The sequence below is a fragment of the Primulina tabacum genome, chromosome 17 (genome assembly GCF_025594145.1).
Source record: "Primulina tabacum isolate GXHZ01 chromosome 17, ASM2559414v2, whole genome shotgun sequence".
In the NCBI taxonomy this organism is placed as follows: Eukaryota; Viridiplantae; Streptophyta; class Magnoliopsida; order Lamiales; family Gesneriaceae; genus Primulina; species Primulina tabacum.
This window is the reverse complement of record NC_134566.1, coordinates 14,620,649-14,636,624: the sequence shown is the minus strand read 5'-3', so window position 1 is coordinate 14,636,624 and position 15,976 is coordinate 14,620,649. Positions and strand designations below refer to the sequence as shown.

The window sequence follows — 15,976 nt, the reverse complement described above, 5'->3', positions numbered from 1 at the left end:
CAAAAAATTTCTCTTCTACAGAGGCTATCCACTTAATCACAAAACTCTTTACAGAGCTACCAGTGAACGCCTTCATAAAGCTAGCGGAGTCGGCAATCTTCTGCAGCGTCCTCCTCTCTTTATGAAGCAATAGCTGGAGGATAAAGTCGTCCTCAAAGAGGTCCTCCGTATCAGAAATCTGCAAGCGTTCCCGATACTTTGCAAGCTTGGCCACCAGTTCAGGAGTGTTAGCCTCCTCCCACTCGTGAAGAAGCTGAAGTCCTTGCAGCTCCTCCCAGTAATGGAGGATCTTTTGGAAGACTTCATCTTCCAATTCAGATTTTCGTTTCTCAAAAGCCGCTTGCATGAACTCTGCTGCCATGTCGGGAGCCTTCGAACCACTGGAACCCGCCATTGCACTTCTTAAGGACTGAGTTGATGGAATGTTGGAGAATAGGTAAGCAGGTTACTGTATATATATATAGGAAGGAATCAGTCTCCATCGTCGATCCGAATCCAATCGGACGATCAGAGGGAATCTAGGAAATTGAGCAGGCAGATGAAAAGACGTGTACGGGTATCGAGGAAATAGGCTCATTATTACCTCGGAATACGAACAATTTTCGACGGTGTCACTGTTAACGCATGCAACCTAATGACATTCATTGGATTTCCCGAGAATACTAAACGATGAATGTTCAAAACCTGAGAGATATAGAAGCCTGACACCTCATCACTTCTGCAGGATATTTAGAGACCCAAGGCTCTTATTCACTCTGTGATATGTTTTGGAGTAAACATGCATGACTGATCGGGACAGCGAGTCAAGCTCTAGCCCGACTATTTTTAGGATGTGTGGTGATACCCCTGTAAAGGTCCGGGATAATGGTGACACATTTCCGGGTTAATGATGACCCGGGTTATCGGTTGAATAGCCCGGATCAGAAGACAGCTGCCCGGGCACTTCTTCTCCACCCGGTTTCTCATACAGGTACCCAGGTAACCAACTACCCAGGCTACCTCGAGAATTGCACCACACTCGAGTGTGATCGATACAGGCAGCCTAATCCGTCAGAACCACTTGGTCTTGGAGTGTCCTAGAAGTCATCAGAAGCTACAAGTATGGGTAGCCGACTTGCCATACTTAGTAGGTGGCACAAGAATCGAGGTACCTACCCCATTTTCTACTATAAATAGCAGGTATTAATGTCATTTAAACATTCGGAAATCTTTGAACTAAAAGCACTTACATATTTCCCTTCAAATATTGCTTGTGTTCATAAAAAAGCCTGCTGACTTAAGCATCGGAGTGGCCACGCCGGACATCCCTCCAGCGCCCATTCACGAGTTACTTTCTTGTTTACAGGTGTTGATCCAAGCCATTATCTTCACTCAAATTCCCAAACATTATAAATTATTGATTTGATCCGTTGGAGCCTCGTACCCGGCTCACCTATTTTAACAAGATCACATCAACTAGTTATCCCAAAATAATATAAATTATTAAACCTTAAGATATTGTCTCCCAATTCATTTAAACAAGATAACCTAAAATCATATATATTTAAAGTTAACGCTTAGCATTCTTAATAACCCAAATTAACGTGAACACAGTTAACTATTGCCCAAAAATCAACTTCTATATTGGAATATTCAAAATTTATTATAACTCTTATCTCAGATTTTTACATACTATTTTTTTTTCCATAAATAATTTATTGTCCCTAAATCAAATATTTCATCTTAAGTCAGAAGCTTAAGTCAACTCTCAGATAGATATAATCCCAACAATATAGGCCAATACTAATTGTTTCCTTAATAAAATTCCATAAAAATCCGATAGGCACTACAAGAAACGTGTTGAACGAGATTTTTCGAGATATTTTCCAAAAATGGAAAGTCTAGAGATAAACATATGGATTGAAAGAATACGTCGAGAGGGTTCCAGAACAGTTGACATAATCGAATTTGGAATTTTCTTCAGAAAGTTATAGGATATACAAAACTTTTCTAAAATGGAAATACGCGATTTTATATGCCTAAACGAAGGAATTTTGCGTTTTCGGACCATGCCTCTCAACTTCGTTATGGATATTACTCCTTGGGTCGTTCTGAAGGAGACTGGATCGGCTCTTTGCAAAAACAATCTGGCCGGATTTTTTTTTTTTGGTAAAATTTCCCAACTGGATTATGAACCTGACGGCTCTGATACCACTTAAATGTCACGCCCCGTGACCAGGGTTAGTCGACACCGGCGTTGTTTTACAACCACACAATTGAAAACAACAAGCCTCGTAGTACAGTATAAACCAAAAACCAGTTTATTACTCTTAATAAATCAAAAGATTGTCTTTACAACGTAGATTCTTAAAATAATAAAAAAATATATATATGCGGAAGTGTTTACAACTTAATAAGTCAAAACTAAAATAAACTTCTTGAATCATCTTATTATCAGTCCCAAAACTGGTCTTGTTCATCTTTCTCGATTTTTTTTTCTGATTTATCTGAGGAGAGTAGAGTAAGGGGTGAGTGATATGGTCGTCACTCAGCAAGTGAGGGCTTTTCGAGCACAACATAAAAATATTTACACAATTTTCGAAAATAACACGTAAACATATCATGCTTTTCATAACATATCATCAGATTCATATCATAACAGCACTGCGATTTTTCCCTCTTCTATGGTTTACTGATATCAGTCCCTAATTTTTAATCCTCTAAGGGGGCGAGGCTATAAAACGGTTCTATCCCACCGTGAAGGGCCATATATTGGGATTCCCACCCATTTTCAGTGAATCCTCACGTAACGTACCATTTCATAAAAAAACGTAGAGACAGAAGGACGGTGCTCGACCGAAACTTTCGAAAACGAAATAATTCGTACACAACATATTTTAAAACAAGCCCACTTACCTTAGATTGGAAGAAAACATGAAGAACTCGAAAACCATAAAAGAATCATGCTTCTAAAACGCAACATCACATCTACCAAAAAATTATCCGTCTTGTAAAATTCCTTGAACCGTTGGATCGGGCTCAAACTTTTTTAGTATGTTCATAAGTACGTTACTTAAATTATGAACGGTGGAGATCGAGTTCTGAAGTCGTTTTAACCTGCTTATGAATGAAAAATCGTAGGTATGCTGTTTCTCGTCTAAAATCTGAGCAGTTTTCTTACGAAGACTATAAACAAAAAACTAACTGTTGGATTTGGCCGAAATTTGGATATGTTATTCAAAACATATAGAAGCATTTTTTGAACGGTGAAGATCGGATTCCGACTACCCGAGCGAGAGAAACGAATTTCTGAACTTGGACAGAATTTTGATGACTCGTGCAGAATTTTGGAGAGTAATTTTCGAAAATTAGAGAGCAAAACTCGAAAATTTGATGTGTAAATTCTGAATGAGAGTTTATCCTATTTATAGGAGGTGGTTGTGATCCAGATCATGTGTTATCTTCTCGTTTAAACTTTGAATTAAATCTTGAATCTAGGATAGATTATTATCTCTTATCTATCTCATTATCCTTACCCAAATATCAATATCATCTCAAATTTTTTATCTCTATCTATTATAATCTTTTCAACTTTGAATTTATATCTCAAAATTTACCTGATTATATCCAAAAATTTCTTATTTAATTTCTTATATCATGATCTATTTATTATCCTAAGTTAAAAAATATGCACAATATTATCTTAAATCTCAAGCTCCAAAATATTGTACACGATATAATTATCCACTAACTTTAGATAATCTTGCAAATCTTGCATCTTATAATGATATAGATACCCGAAAATTGCGCAAATCCTAGTACGAAAATATTATCACGATTATGCAAAAATCTTGGATTTTACACCATCAAAAGGCTTTGTTTACTTTACCCTGTGAATCCCGGAAGGCCCAGATAAGCTTCATATGACTCATTTATATGCATTTCAAATAAAGTAAATTGTAGCGCATTTACCCGAGCCGCCTAGATTGTATATTCTTTGAATGTTGTAATAAATCTTAAATAATATTAATCAAGATAATCAGAGTTCATAATCCAATTAATAAAACCCATAGCCAGAGTAGTAAAACTGAAATGCAGAAGTCTTATACTATTATACAATCATATCGAATTACTCAAAATAGAAGTCCAAAACCAACAGATAAACCTCATCTCGAAGCACGAGTCTCACCTAGCCATACTTTCATGCATTTGGCGATTAGGTTGTTCATGTCCTTACTTTTATCTTGGACACTTCATTCCCACGGGATACATCTTATGTTTAACGAGCCAAAAGGTTTAGAGCAGCAACTAGATGAGACCGAGTTTCTACCAGGAGAAGGTTATCCATTGGACGTCCCCAAACATCATACTTAGAGACATCATGTTTAACTCTTATTCCCATGAACGTCCCGAAACAACAACCTACATTCTCCAATATTATTATTGCTTATGAGATAGCCAATATTTGAGATATATTATTACCCGATGGAGGTACATTCGTCACCCATGAAGAAACCCTCAAAGAGTTTAAGAATTAGACATGCTCGGTTGAAATTCCATGGTTCCATGTCAAGTATACAAGTCTGAAAATGTAAATAGGAAACTACTGTTTGCTAACACCTTAACTCAACCATTGACTGTTGGGTGGACCACTGTACATTGGAGCATGATGCTCCGTTCACTATCGAAGATGGCGGCAGAGATAAGATGGAACTGAACTGTAAAGATGTACATCTCCTACACTAGTTTTAGAAGGTTACCCAATGGAGGAATCCGTTTAATTACTCGAGAGACGATTAAATCCCGAATAAATTCAAAACTCATCATTTTGATCCCAAATTTTAAACATAACATTTTTATTACATATTCTACCCTTGTGAGCCATGAACCACACCCGTGGACCCATGGTTCCAATTTTAATCTTTATATTTTTGTTTTTGACCCTTAATGTAACATACCGAGCCAACTCCTAAATTACTCGAGCCATGGTCAAGCCACCTCGAGCCAAACCCGAGACAACCCACCTAGTCACCCTACTAACCAAGCCCAGCCCCAAGAACCTAGCCCTAGGTCGCTCAAACTCACCTGGACAGTAGACCCAATTGCATGCATGTGTGTATGTGTGAGTCTCCTAGGTGCATTATGACTCCTATCTAGTCTAGGACTCTTCCAATCGAGCCACCACCAAACCCACCTGGCCCTAACCATACTTGGACCACTCCCAGACCCAACCCAGACCAGCCCAAGCCCTTGAACCCTTGCTGCAATCCCTGCCATCAGAACAAGAGTCGTGCGCCCCTAAAGTGCTTCCCACGTTTCCTCTCGAGCCAGCAGCCAACCAAGCCATACCAGCCCCTGCCCAGACCCTTGTGCACCCTTTTAGGACCCTAAGGACCTAGCCTAGCCTATCCCAAATCCACCTGGCCTAGCCTTTCCTTCCCTATGCTGCAGCTGCTCCTGCGCGCAGCTTGATGCTTCTCGGGTTGGAGCTAGGACTCCTTCCCAGCCCTTGTGCTCGAGTCTTAGCGTGGCTAGGACTCCTCCCCTGACCCCCACATGACCTAGCCCATCCCTGGTCGAGCCCAAGCCAAGACATGCAAATATTTCCCTTGGCCGATCACCTAAGCCACAAAAACGTGTAGATGGGTCCAGCTTCTATCATGTCTTGTGTGCAACATGTTCATGTGTTCTAGGACCCTTTAAAAACGTGTAAAAACATCCCATAACAATTCCTAATCATGGCAGCCCCTTATACACATAAAAATCATGATTTTTGGATCCACAACATGCTTTAAAAATTCACCTTTGATGCATAAACGAAATTATTTGAAATATTCACTTGTTTTTCATGCAAAACATATATAAACAAATACTATGGTGTGATGGATGAGTAAAGGGAAGAATATGACGTGCCTTTGCGTATTTAACGCACGATTAGACATTGACGATTACGAAGAACGACGACGATCGAGCTTGGCTTGAAAACCTTTTTCCCTTGCTTTAAGCTTGTGTGTGTGCCGTGTATTTTAGGTGCAAAGGAGTCTTTGAATTGGTTGGGGAAGGGGCGTGTAAAATTGTTGGGTATGGGGTGGGGTTTTGCATATTAAATAGTAAATAAACTACTAACAAAAGTTTAGGCCCATTAACAAAGTTAATTAGGTCCAAATAACCCATTAGTGTTTAATTAAAATATTTTGTTTAGTAAAGTTTGTGAATTTATTAGCCGAGTTACCAAAACGTTCGTATTTTTGTTGAAAATCCAACACCGATAAAAATCACGTCCCGGCGTGTAAAATCACCTCAAAACTCCTTATTTTAAAAAATGAGAAGAAGCATCACCCTTAAATTTAAATATTAAAAACAATTATTTAATAAAAATATTTTCCATTTTTCAGCCATCGGTCTCCGTTCCTCGATCGCAACTCGAATAACCCTTAAAAATACATTTTAATACATCCATATAGAAAAGTATATTTTAAACACGTCAACACGTACATCATAATTAATTTATGCAATCAAAACAATTAATTAAAATACACAAGGAATTTAATAACTTGTATGCATGTGGTACACGTGGACCTTCAAATTTTCGGGACGTTACATTAATTGTCTAAAATTTAATAATATAATAGTGTAATGATGCACGTCTTATACAATATTTTTTATAATTTATTTTGTTTATATTTAAATGAAGATTAAAATATAATTATAATAAATAATGAGAAATTATACTGCAATTTTGATATATTAATTAAAAAAATAAGAAAAAGAAAAAAAAATGTAAGAATTGAACCTACAACCTAATGCTTAAAAAACTAAGGATCTATCCCTGAGCTACACATGATTTGCCTTAAAATTTAAACATTTTATTTATATATATAATTATTAAAACAGACCATGACACCAAAAGTTAGTTAATCTAGATATATCAAACTTAATAATATAATATAGAAGTATATATATATATATATGTGTGTAGTGTGTGTATATATAAATTTGAAATTATAGACAAGGTTAAACTAAAATTTTAGTAATTTTTTCTAAAGAATTTGAAATGTTAATAAGAGATTACTGCATATATATTTAATTTTTATTTTTAGCATCAATACTTTGTCAAGATTTTATAGATTATGTTAAAATTAAATCTTATAATTTTATGTGCTATTGGTGATATTATCGGTTTTTTTGTTAATATATAATGGTAAAAAAATATTTTATTAGGATTTGAGGTAGATTTATTGAGATAGATTTTACGATTTCATCAAGATTTTTAAGAATTTATTTAAGGAGATTTATAAGAAATTTTGATCATACCTATTAACAAATTATAGCATTTATGAAATTGACCTAAAAAGTTTCTGTTCTTTGATCCATACCCATACGAAGTGAAGAACGTTGGCATGAATTCCAACGCCAAGAAGTGAATCGATCCACGAACTTGAGCTCAATCCCTAAAACCTTCGTGACAATGGCGGAAAATCCGACTTCATCGTCGTCTCTGTCGAAACCCTTGCCCTTGCAACAACCACCGTCCGTAATTGAACCCTCCAATTCACAACAATTACAACCCCTACCATCGTCCTCGTCTTCCCTTGATCAGCAGCAGCAACAATTGGCGCAACCGCAGCAGCAGCAATTGGTCCAATCGCAGCAGCAACTTGTACAACCCCAACAACACTCGCAAATGGTGCAAGCACAGCAGCAACAGTTGCAGCAGCTCCAGCAACAATTACAGCAACAGCAGAATAATAACAACGTCAATGGTAGTAGTAATAGCAATAGTTTAATTGGGGTTTCGAGTTTTCAAGGTTTGCAGAGGAATTCTTCGATGTCTAGGCTTAATCAGATGCAACAGAATGGTAGTATTGGTAATCAATTAGGAATGATGAGGCAGCAACAGCAGAATTCAGGAATTTACGGGCAGATGAATTTCGGCGGATTGAATGCGATACAGCAGCAGCAGATGCAGCAACAGAATATCAGTAGCAATAACAATAATCAGCTTCAGCAGCAAATAGGGCAGCAGAATCAGTTACAGCATCAGCAGCAAATGGGGCAACAGAATCAGTTGCAGCAGCAACAAGGACAGATAGGAGGTGGAAATTTGGCGCGGTCAGCAATGATGGGACAGACAGGAGCCTTACCCATGTTATCTGGTCAAGCAGCGACCGCTGCCCAGTTTAATTTGCAAAATCAGTTCTTAACTTCGGTATGGGATCCAATCTTCACAATCTTTTTAGTTCTCTTATAAAAATCGACCTTTACATCTTTACATGATGTTTCTGTTACCTCAATACAAGAACTCTGATGATCACACTATTTATGGCTTTACATGGGAAAATATGATGTTTGTGTACTCGTATAGCAAGTATTATAGCAACATGATATTTAATATTTTTGGGAAAAATAATCTTTGCTCCTATACATTTGGTTTTCACTATAAGACTAGTTTAATGTGTTATCATTTTCCACCCAGTGTTTTGGAGGTTTTCTTTTTTGATCAGGCAATCTCAGTTTCTGATCTTCTTTAATCTTTGATTTTGGTTTTGTTATTTATTATGCTAAAAAATCAACACCACTTTTGTGTTTTTATCGTCTCTTTGTGTGTTAAACATGCTTCAGATGAATGGAAGAAGTTGGATCTTACCTCATTGTGCCATACATATCTCGTGGTTTGAAACTAGTTTAGTTTTTACAAATGGTTATACTGCAAAGCTTTCCGGTTGTGTTTGGACGGAGGAATTTGAAATTAAGGAATATCCCTCCTTTCATTAAAGTTCTTTTGAATCAACATGATTGATTCAAAATATTCGCAAGATTGGGGCCATTTGAAATCCAAATTATCATCTCAAATTCAAATCTTTTGGTCCAAATCCAACCAACTGTTGAGAACTGCTGCCTTGGTGTGGGGCTGCACTAGTTCTCAAAATGGTAGCTGGCCTCAAATACTTTCATCAGCTTCTTTCTTTCTGTTACGTGGAGTTTTTCTGGTTACTGTGTGTGAGTTTTTAAAAGTGCCACTTGGTTGCAGCCCCGGCAAAAGGCTGGTTTGATTCAAGCATCACAGTTCCATCAAGGCAATTCTCCCGGGCAGTCATTGCCAGGAATGCAGGCAATGGGGATGATGGGGCCTTTAAATTTGAGCTCTCAACTTCGAGCAAATGGGACACTTGCTTACACCCAACCAAGAATGATCCCAGGACAACTGAGGCAGCAATTGTCACAGCAAATTGCTCTCAATGCTGGTCAGGTACACTTTTTACATTATTTTCGTGATTTCATCTCCTGTTGTGGTCACTCCGTTGAACTAATTAACAAGCAAAGGTAATTAAACATTTATTTCCAAGAGGAGAAGTTTTATCAATAACGTACCTCGCATGTAATGTCTTTTAACATATTATCCGCAGAAAACATGTAATTGCTGTTGGAGGTAAGAAGTATCTGAAATTTGTTGTTTGTATTCTGAAGTTTATAATATTTGTTATTTTATTCACCCCTTCATTGCTTCTGACTATTTATGGGATTAACAATTCCTACGTGCAAGCTATGGTCTGAAGCATAAATGTTAGCCCTTGTTTCAGATTCACTCCTTGTTCTCTCCTTAAATTCACTTTATATATGACCCGTTTCTTCCACTTGACATTATATTTAATCATCCGATCTTTTTATATTGTTGTCGCGGAATCTAACGTGCCGAATTTTACCATTTAATATTTGTTCGATCTTGTGTAGTTAAATTTATGATCTTCCGAAGCTGAATTTAACCTACTTTTAGCTAAATAAGCAGTCAATTTTTATTTTTAAGGTCGGAGATGTGAAGTGCCTGATTTTTGCTATATATTACCGGGGAGGCTGCTCAAAACTTTTCTTACATGTTTATATTTCTAACTAATGTTAATATTACCTAAGAGGAACAACTGAGTTACTGAAACTCATTAAAGTATTATATTGTCTTCTTGAATACATAAATTACGTTATATCATATGTAAAATTTATCTTTCATCAAACTAATGACTGAGTTTTGGTTAATTTGTTTTGTCCACTTGATAATTACTCTGTAATGAGTACTTTTGTGCTTGAAATCGCAAACGTAAAATATTTTTGGGCATGTATCAGATAGACGTATGCCGCGGTACCATTTTCCCATGACATCAATTGCAAGTATGTATCATCAGTTTGCGATTTTTGGTAACACTTTATATTATTCCTGCACAACTTTTTTTCGTCCAAGCACGAAAATGTTTGTCCCAGGGAAAATTTATTTTTAACTCCCTCGACCTGTGATCCTTCCTGCCTTTGGGTGCATTAAGAAAAGTTGATTTATGTGAAGATACAGAGGTTGAGAACTTGAGATATTTTGAGACTTGTGGAACGAGAGTTTTAGATGTGAAATTGCATCTTCGACAGGTCGAGTGGATGACATTGAGTTTATACGCACCTCCATAGTGTTTTCTGTGCTAAGTATGCTCTTTTTAATTTATAATGTAATTTTTTTCTGAAAATGTGATTAAAATATTCACATATAAATTTTTTCTGGAATTTGATCTAAATCATGCAATAAATACTATTTTACTCCGAAGAATGGAGAATTGATTTGTTCAGTTTACAATTAATTTTGAGTTCGGAAATTTGCATTTACTCGTATTTGCATTTATGGTTTTTCCTTTTAATCCTTGGAATCTGTCGAAATTAATGTGTAGTGTGTGACACCCTACCTTTCTTTTATTGGTCAGTATGTAATATTATGCATATTCTCTAAATTGCAGGGACAGAGTGTAACGAGGACATCATTCATGAATGGACAATTGTCCGGGTTGGCTCAGAACGGGCAACCTACTTTGATCCAGAATGCTACATCCCAACAGCAGTGGTTGAAGCAAATGCCTGCAATATCCTCTCCCAATTCCGCTTCATTTCGTCTTCAACAAAATCGTCAACAGCTGGTTATGCAGCAGCAACTAGCGCCTTCACAGCTTCATCAAAATTCAGTAGGTCTGAATCCACAGCAGTTATCTCAGATGGTACAGCAGCAATCACAGCTGGGCCATTCACAGGTGCAGCAACTGCCGCAACATCAACAACAGCAGCCAATGCAGCAGCAGCAGTTGCCACCACAACAACTTTTGCCCCAACAGCAATCTCCAAGAATGGTGGCTCCTGGAGGTCAGAAATCCGTTAGTTTGACAGGATCACAACCCGATGCTACGGCCTCAGGTGCAACAACACCTGGTGGGAGTTCAAGCCAAGGCACTGAAGCGAGCAATCAACTTCTTGGGAAGAGAAAGATACAAGATTTGGTGTCACAGGTCGTTCCCTTGTTTTCTTACGTATACTTTTTGTTTTGGATCTATACGTTCACTTACCTTTTACTCATGATTTGAATCTTTGCTGATCTTTTTTGTTGACGGCTTCGTTTATCTAATATCACTTGCAAGTGATCTAAAAAATATGTCAAAAAATTTATCAGGGTTATGTATATCTTTTGCATTCACTGCATTTAACAGCGAAGGAATTATATTGATTACCATTCAATGTCACAGTTGGATTTAAATGCAAAACTGGATCCAGAAGTTGAAGACCTGCTTTTGGAGATTGGTGATTACTTTATTGAATCGGTGAGGCTCGCAAATGCCTGAATTATTTGCTATTTATAAATTGATTGTTCTGTTGAAATTGTTGTTTTATTACTAATTTTAACCTTTACTGATGATGTATTTTTATTTATGGTCCATTTATGGCATATGTTTGAGGAGTTTGTGGATTTTTTTTGGGGGGTGGGGTAGTAATTCTTGACAAGCTTCAGCATGCCAAACAGTTGCGAAATTTTGGTTCAATTGTTCATTCTTTTCGCTGCCTTCTCTTTTCGGGTTGCAAGAAGTGTGTAACTCTGATGTTTCCTTTATTACTGGTTCCGAAGCTAAATTGTTTAATCTTGTACTGAACAACGGCTATAAATTTGGGGCCACTAGACTGGGAGAATATACAATATATATATACCTTTAATAATTCTAATTGTCGATTCACTATCTAGTTATTTATTCCAAATAGCTTAGCTAAAAAAGTTGGCTTTTTCTCCATTAGTCAATTGTGATGTTAGCATATGCTTATCTTGAAGTACCGCATGCAGATTTGATGGTAGAACTAGAAGTAATTACTTGTTTGGTGAGCCAAGTTCTCATGCATTAATCGTTTAAGAGAACAGCGTGTTTTTTGTCATGTAGGTTACTACATTTGCGTGCACCCTGGCTAAGCATCGGAAATCTTCAACTCTAGAGGCCAAAGATGTGTTGCTGCATTTAGGTTTGTCTGCATTCAGTGGGACACTCTTTTTGGATAGTTCTTGTCAACTATCAGGACATCGCCTGCACATATACCTTTTGTTTATTGTCACTAGTGAAATAGATCATAAAATTTTACACTACTCCGAAGTTGTTATTCCTGCACTTCTTCTGTGAAATACATGAAACAACAATTCTTTGTAACGTACAATTCACATCACACTTTGGGGGCCTGCCAGAATGAATCTATGATAGGGTTTGAAGCCATTATTGTGTTTGCAGAGAAATTTGTTTATGTTCAAGGGACGACTGGGGAATATTCAAATGAAAATTCAATCTTGTTTGAAAAATAAATGAACGAATATGAAAAGATTGAAAAAGGCCTTCTATCTTCTCAGGTTATCCTTTAGAAATGAGAGGCCCCCCTGTCCTCTAGTTGTTTTACATGAAGCTAACTAAATGAAATATTGGCAGAGAAAAACTGGCATTTATCCATTCCTGGGTTTTCAAGTGAAGAGAGGAAACACAATCCAGTCCATGTAAGCTTTATTTGTTTCTTTTTGTGAAGTTTGTTTAATGACGCATACCCCTTTCTTAGTCATGAATGTTGTCAGACCTTCTTTATACTCTTTTGACGATTGTGAAGTACTCAGTCTGATATCTGGTTTACATCACAAAATAAATTTTTTCACATACATCTAAGATTTACCTCAAACTAAAAAATTCATATCATCCAAGTTATTTCGTGGCTTAGAGTATAGGCCTGTGAAATAGTAGGAATCTTAAAATTACATGAGATGCAAACAAATGCTTTAGTTACTCGAATGAACTATGGATGTAAACATACATGTTGACCCGAATTCAACTGACATGCAGGCACCAAGCGATGTCCATAAGAAGCGTCTAGATGTTGTAAGTTCCCTTGTTTGTGTTGAAATTTGGCTTTCATTTTTCTTCCAGTAACAATATACCGCATTCTTTATGAATATTTTCTTCAGATACGTAATTTAATGGCGCCTGTTCAATCTGAGACGAATAATGTTGCTCCATTGGCGAGACAATGGCCTAGTAACCCAGTTGGTCCAAGCCATGTAATAAGGCCTTCTCCAAGTTCAGAGCAGTTGGTATCACAATCTGATGTTCCCCAGATGCTGCAACAGACGACTAGGTTTTAATAGGTATCGATTCCTTCTTTTTTCTGAGTCTTCTTTCTCAGTATAAACTGTTGGTGATAATTCCTGTGATTCCCGGTTACACGGAGTAATGTAGATGCTATTTTAAATGGAGATGTCTGTGATGCTCTTCGACGGTCCACAAGAAATAATTTTCTTTATAGAACCCACATGTATTGTCTCTTAAACTAAATATGCGAGAACACAGAATTAACAACTTGAAAGGCTTTTCTTTTTTTCATTCTGGGATCTGTGAGTGTTTGTTGCCTTTTGTTAATGGTCTCAGTTTTCATCTTCAAACGTCTAGTTTTTCTTCTGTGGGTAGCTGCTTTTAACGAAATGTTGAAAAACTATACGAGAAGCCTAATAGGACACATTCATGATTTTTACGAACGAAATGGTCCATTTGAGATCAGTAGTTTAATATTTCTTATGTGGCTGTCAGTTGTGCCTACATATAACTCTCTTCGATTTTTTGCTCTTTTGGTGAAGTGCAATCGTTTATCTTTTTGTTACAAATTATTCGTCCTCAAATGGTTCGACTACATTTATTTCTGCTACTATCAAAATTCATACATGCATCGAGTACATACACCTTCTTTCTCTTGCAGGTTAAATCGAAGGTGCTGCCACCTCTCACTTGTTGCTGGTTTGAATACATAATTTTTTTGAATTCTATCAATACTGTGCTAGATTATTTGTGTTATTTTAGTGTCGAGCATTGGGAATTCTTGTGGATTGTTGACGTGATTAGAGTCCTTCAAATTTTAACCATTTGCTTTTTGAATGATTTGGATACAGCAAGTTCTTATTCTTATAATTGGAGGGTTTTCTTAATTTTAATTTTTTTTTGTATTACATTGAAAATAAATTCGATCTGATCTGACTATTGACTTCTTTCTTTGTGAATATTTTCATTCAGACGAAATTGGAACTTTTTTGTCAAACTTTATTTGTATTTTGTAAGTAGCCTCATCTATGTATTTTGAACAAATCTCGACCTTCACCGATGTTCAAGACAAATTTGTTGTGGATTCACACATGTTGTGTGTGCATCACTGCACGGGAAGATGAAAAGCTCGTACAATAGGATACGTGTCCTTGTAAGAGGACAGACAGGGAATGAAAGGCTGTGTGAGAATAGATACGACTACTGATTCAAATATAATAATTTAAACATATGGTCACGAATGAATTTTTTCAAGTAGTCACGCGTTTGACTCAAATTTTATAATGATTGAAATTAAAAATTAGTTATGTTACTTTTATATTTCAATTTATTATTTCATGTGTTAACTAGTAACTTAAATAATATTGTAATGGTAGAATATTGAAATCATGATTTTTTTTAAATCTTGTCAAGTGTTAATTTTGTAAAATAAATCTTTAACCATGTCCAATCCATAAATAATGTTATTTTTTAATGTAAAAAATAATGATTTTTCTTTTGGACAAGCATAATATTACGATTTAAATAGCCTATCTCCAATACTGACTCTATCCCTCTGGCATTTTGCGTCAGGCCATTCTACCCTACTCTATACGCTATTCTTTACGCTGTTGGAGTGTTGCTAGTCTACAGTGCTGTGCTAACACCTTTATATATATATATATATATATATATATATATAATGTTTTTTAAAATGAATAATACCATATAAATAATTTATGATAAATAATTTTTTTTAAAATAGGGTTAGTGGATTAAAAAATAAATTATGATTGATTTTAGTGTTTTTATTTGGATATTTTAATTGTTTAATAAGTTAATTATATAATTATGTTTTGTGTATAAATATTTCATTTTAAATTTAATATATATGTATTTTATGAAATTTATAATTTAATTATTTGTGAAATTATTTAATTATTATAAATAAAATTATAGAGAACATTTCGAGAATATTCTTTTTAGCGAGTTGATATGTTTGATATAAGTGTCGCATTTGGTATAAAAATTACATTATGTGAAGAAAGTGTTGCGCTAAAATTAAAAAAATGAGTTGGAGATGATATTTGTATTTGATGTAGAAATTATACTATTTTGATGTTAATGTTTCGATAAAATAGAATAATATTGTATAAAAACAAACGAACAAACAAACACCCCTGAATCTTTATAAAAAAAATGCAAATTTTAAACTATCGGCCTTAATATGTGTATAATTTATTTTTTTCCTTTCAAAAGTCTTCGTTGTATGCTATAATAACATGATGACATTGCCACAGATAAAATACGAGAGAAATGAAATATACATTAGTTGTAAAAAATTTAAATTAAACATGATATTTTATATGCAAAATTAAGTTGGTATATTCAATCCACATATTAAATAATTATAATGACTTTTCTAAATAATAGAGTTTTTTTAATTTGATAGATTTTTATTAACTTTCACATAATCTCACGGATTTGCTGACAAAATTATATGGATATTTTGCAATATTTTTACAAACTTTCGTAAATTTCTTCGTAGAATTCGGTTGATTTTGTACCTTTAGTTATAACTTATAATTATTTAGTATCATCAATGAACGGGATAAAAT

The 15,976-nt window shown here is 35.5% G+C and overlaps 1 protein-coding gene across 1 annotated transcript; it reads left to right on the top strand.

Moving 5' to 3' along the window:
- The first annotated feature begins 7,268 nt into the window (after positions 1–7,268).
- Positions 7,269–14,340, top strand: LOC142530885 (transcription initiation factor TFIID subunit 12b). The gene is made up of 9 exons (XM_075636783.1): positions 7,269–8,188; positions 9,011–9,229; positions 10,746–11,285; positions 11,520–11,594; positions 12,201–12,279; positions 12,732–12,796; positions 13,134–13,169; positions 13,256–13,435; positions 14,041–14,340. Exons 1-8 carry the CDS (start codon positions 7,448–7,450, stop codon positions 13,430–13,432), a joined length of 1,932 nt encoding a protein of 643 aa, XP_075492898.1. The 5' UTR covers positions 7,269–7,447; the 3' UTR covers positions 13,433–13,435; positions 14,041–14,340.
- Positions 14,341–15,976: the final 1,636 nt, after the last annotated feature.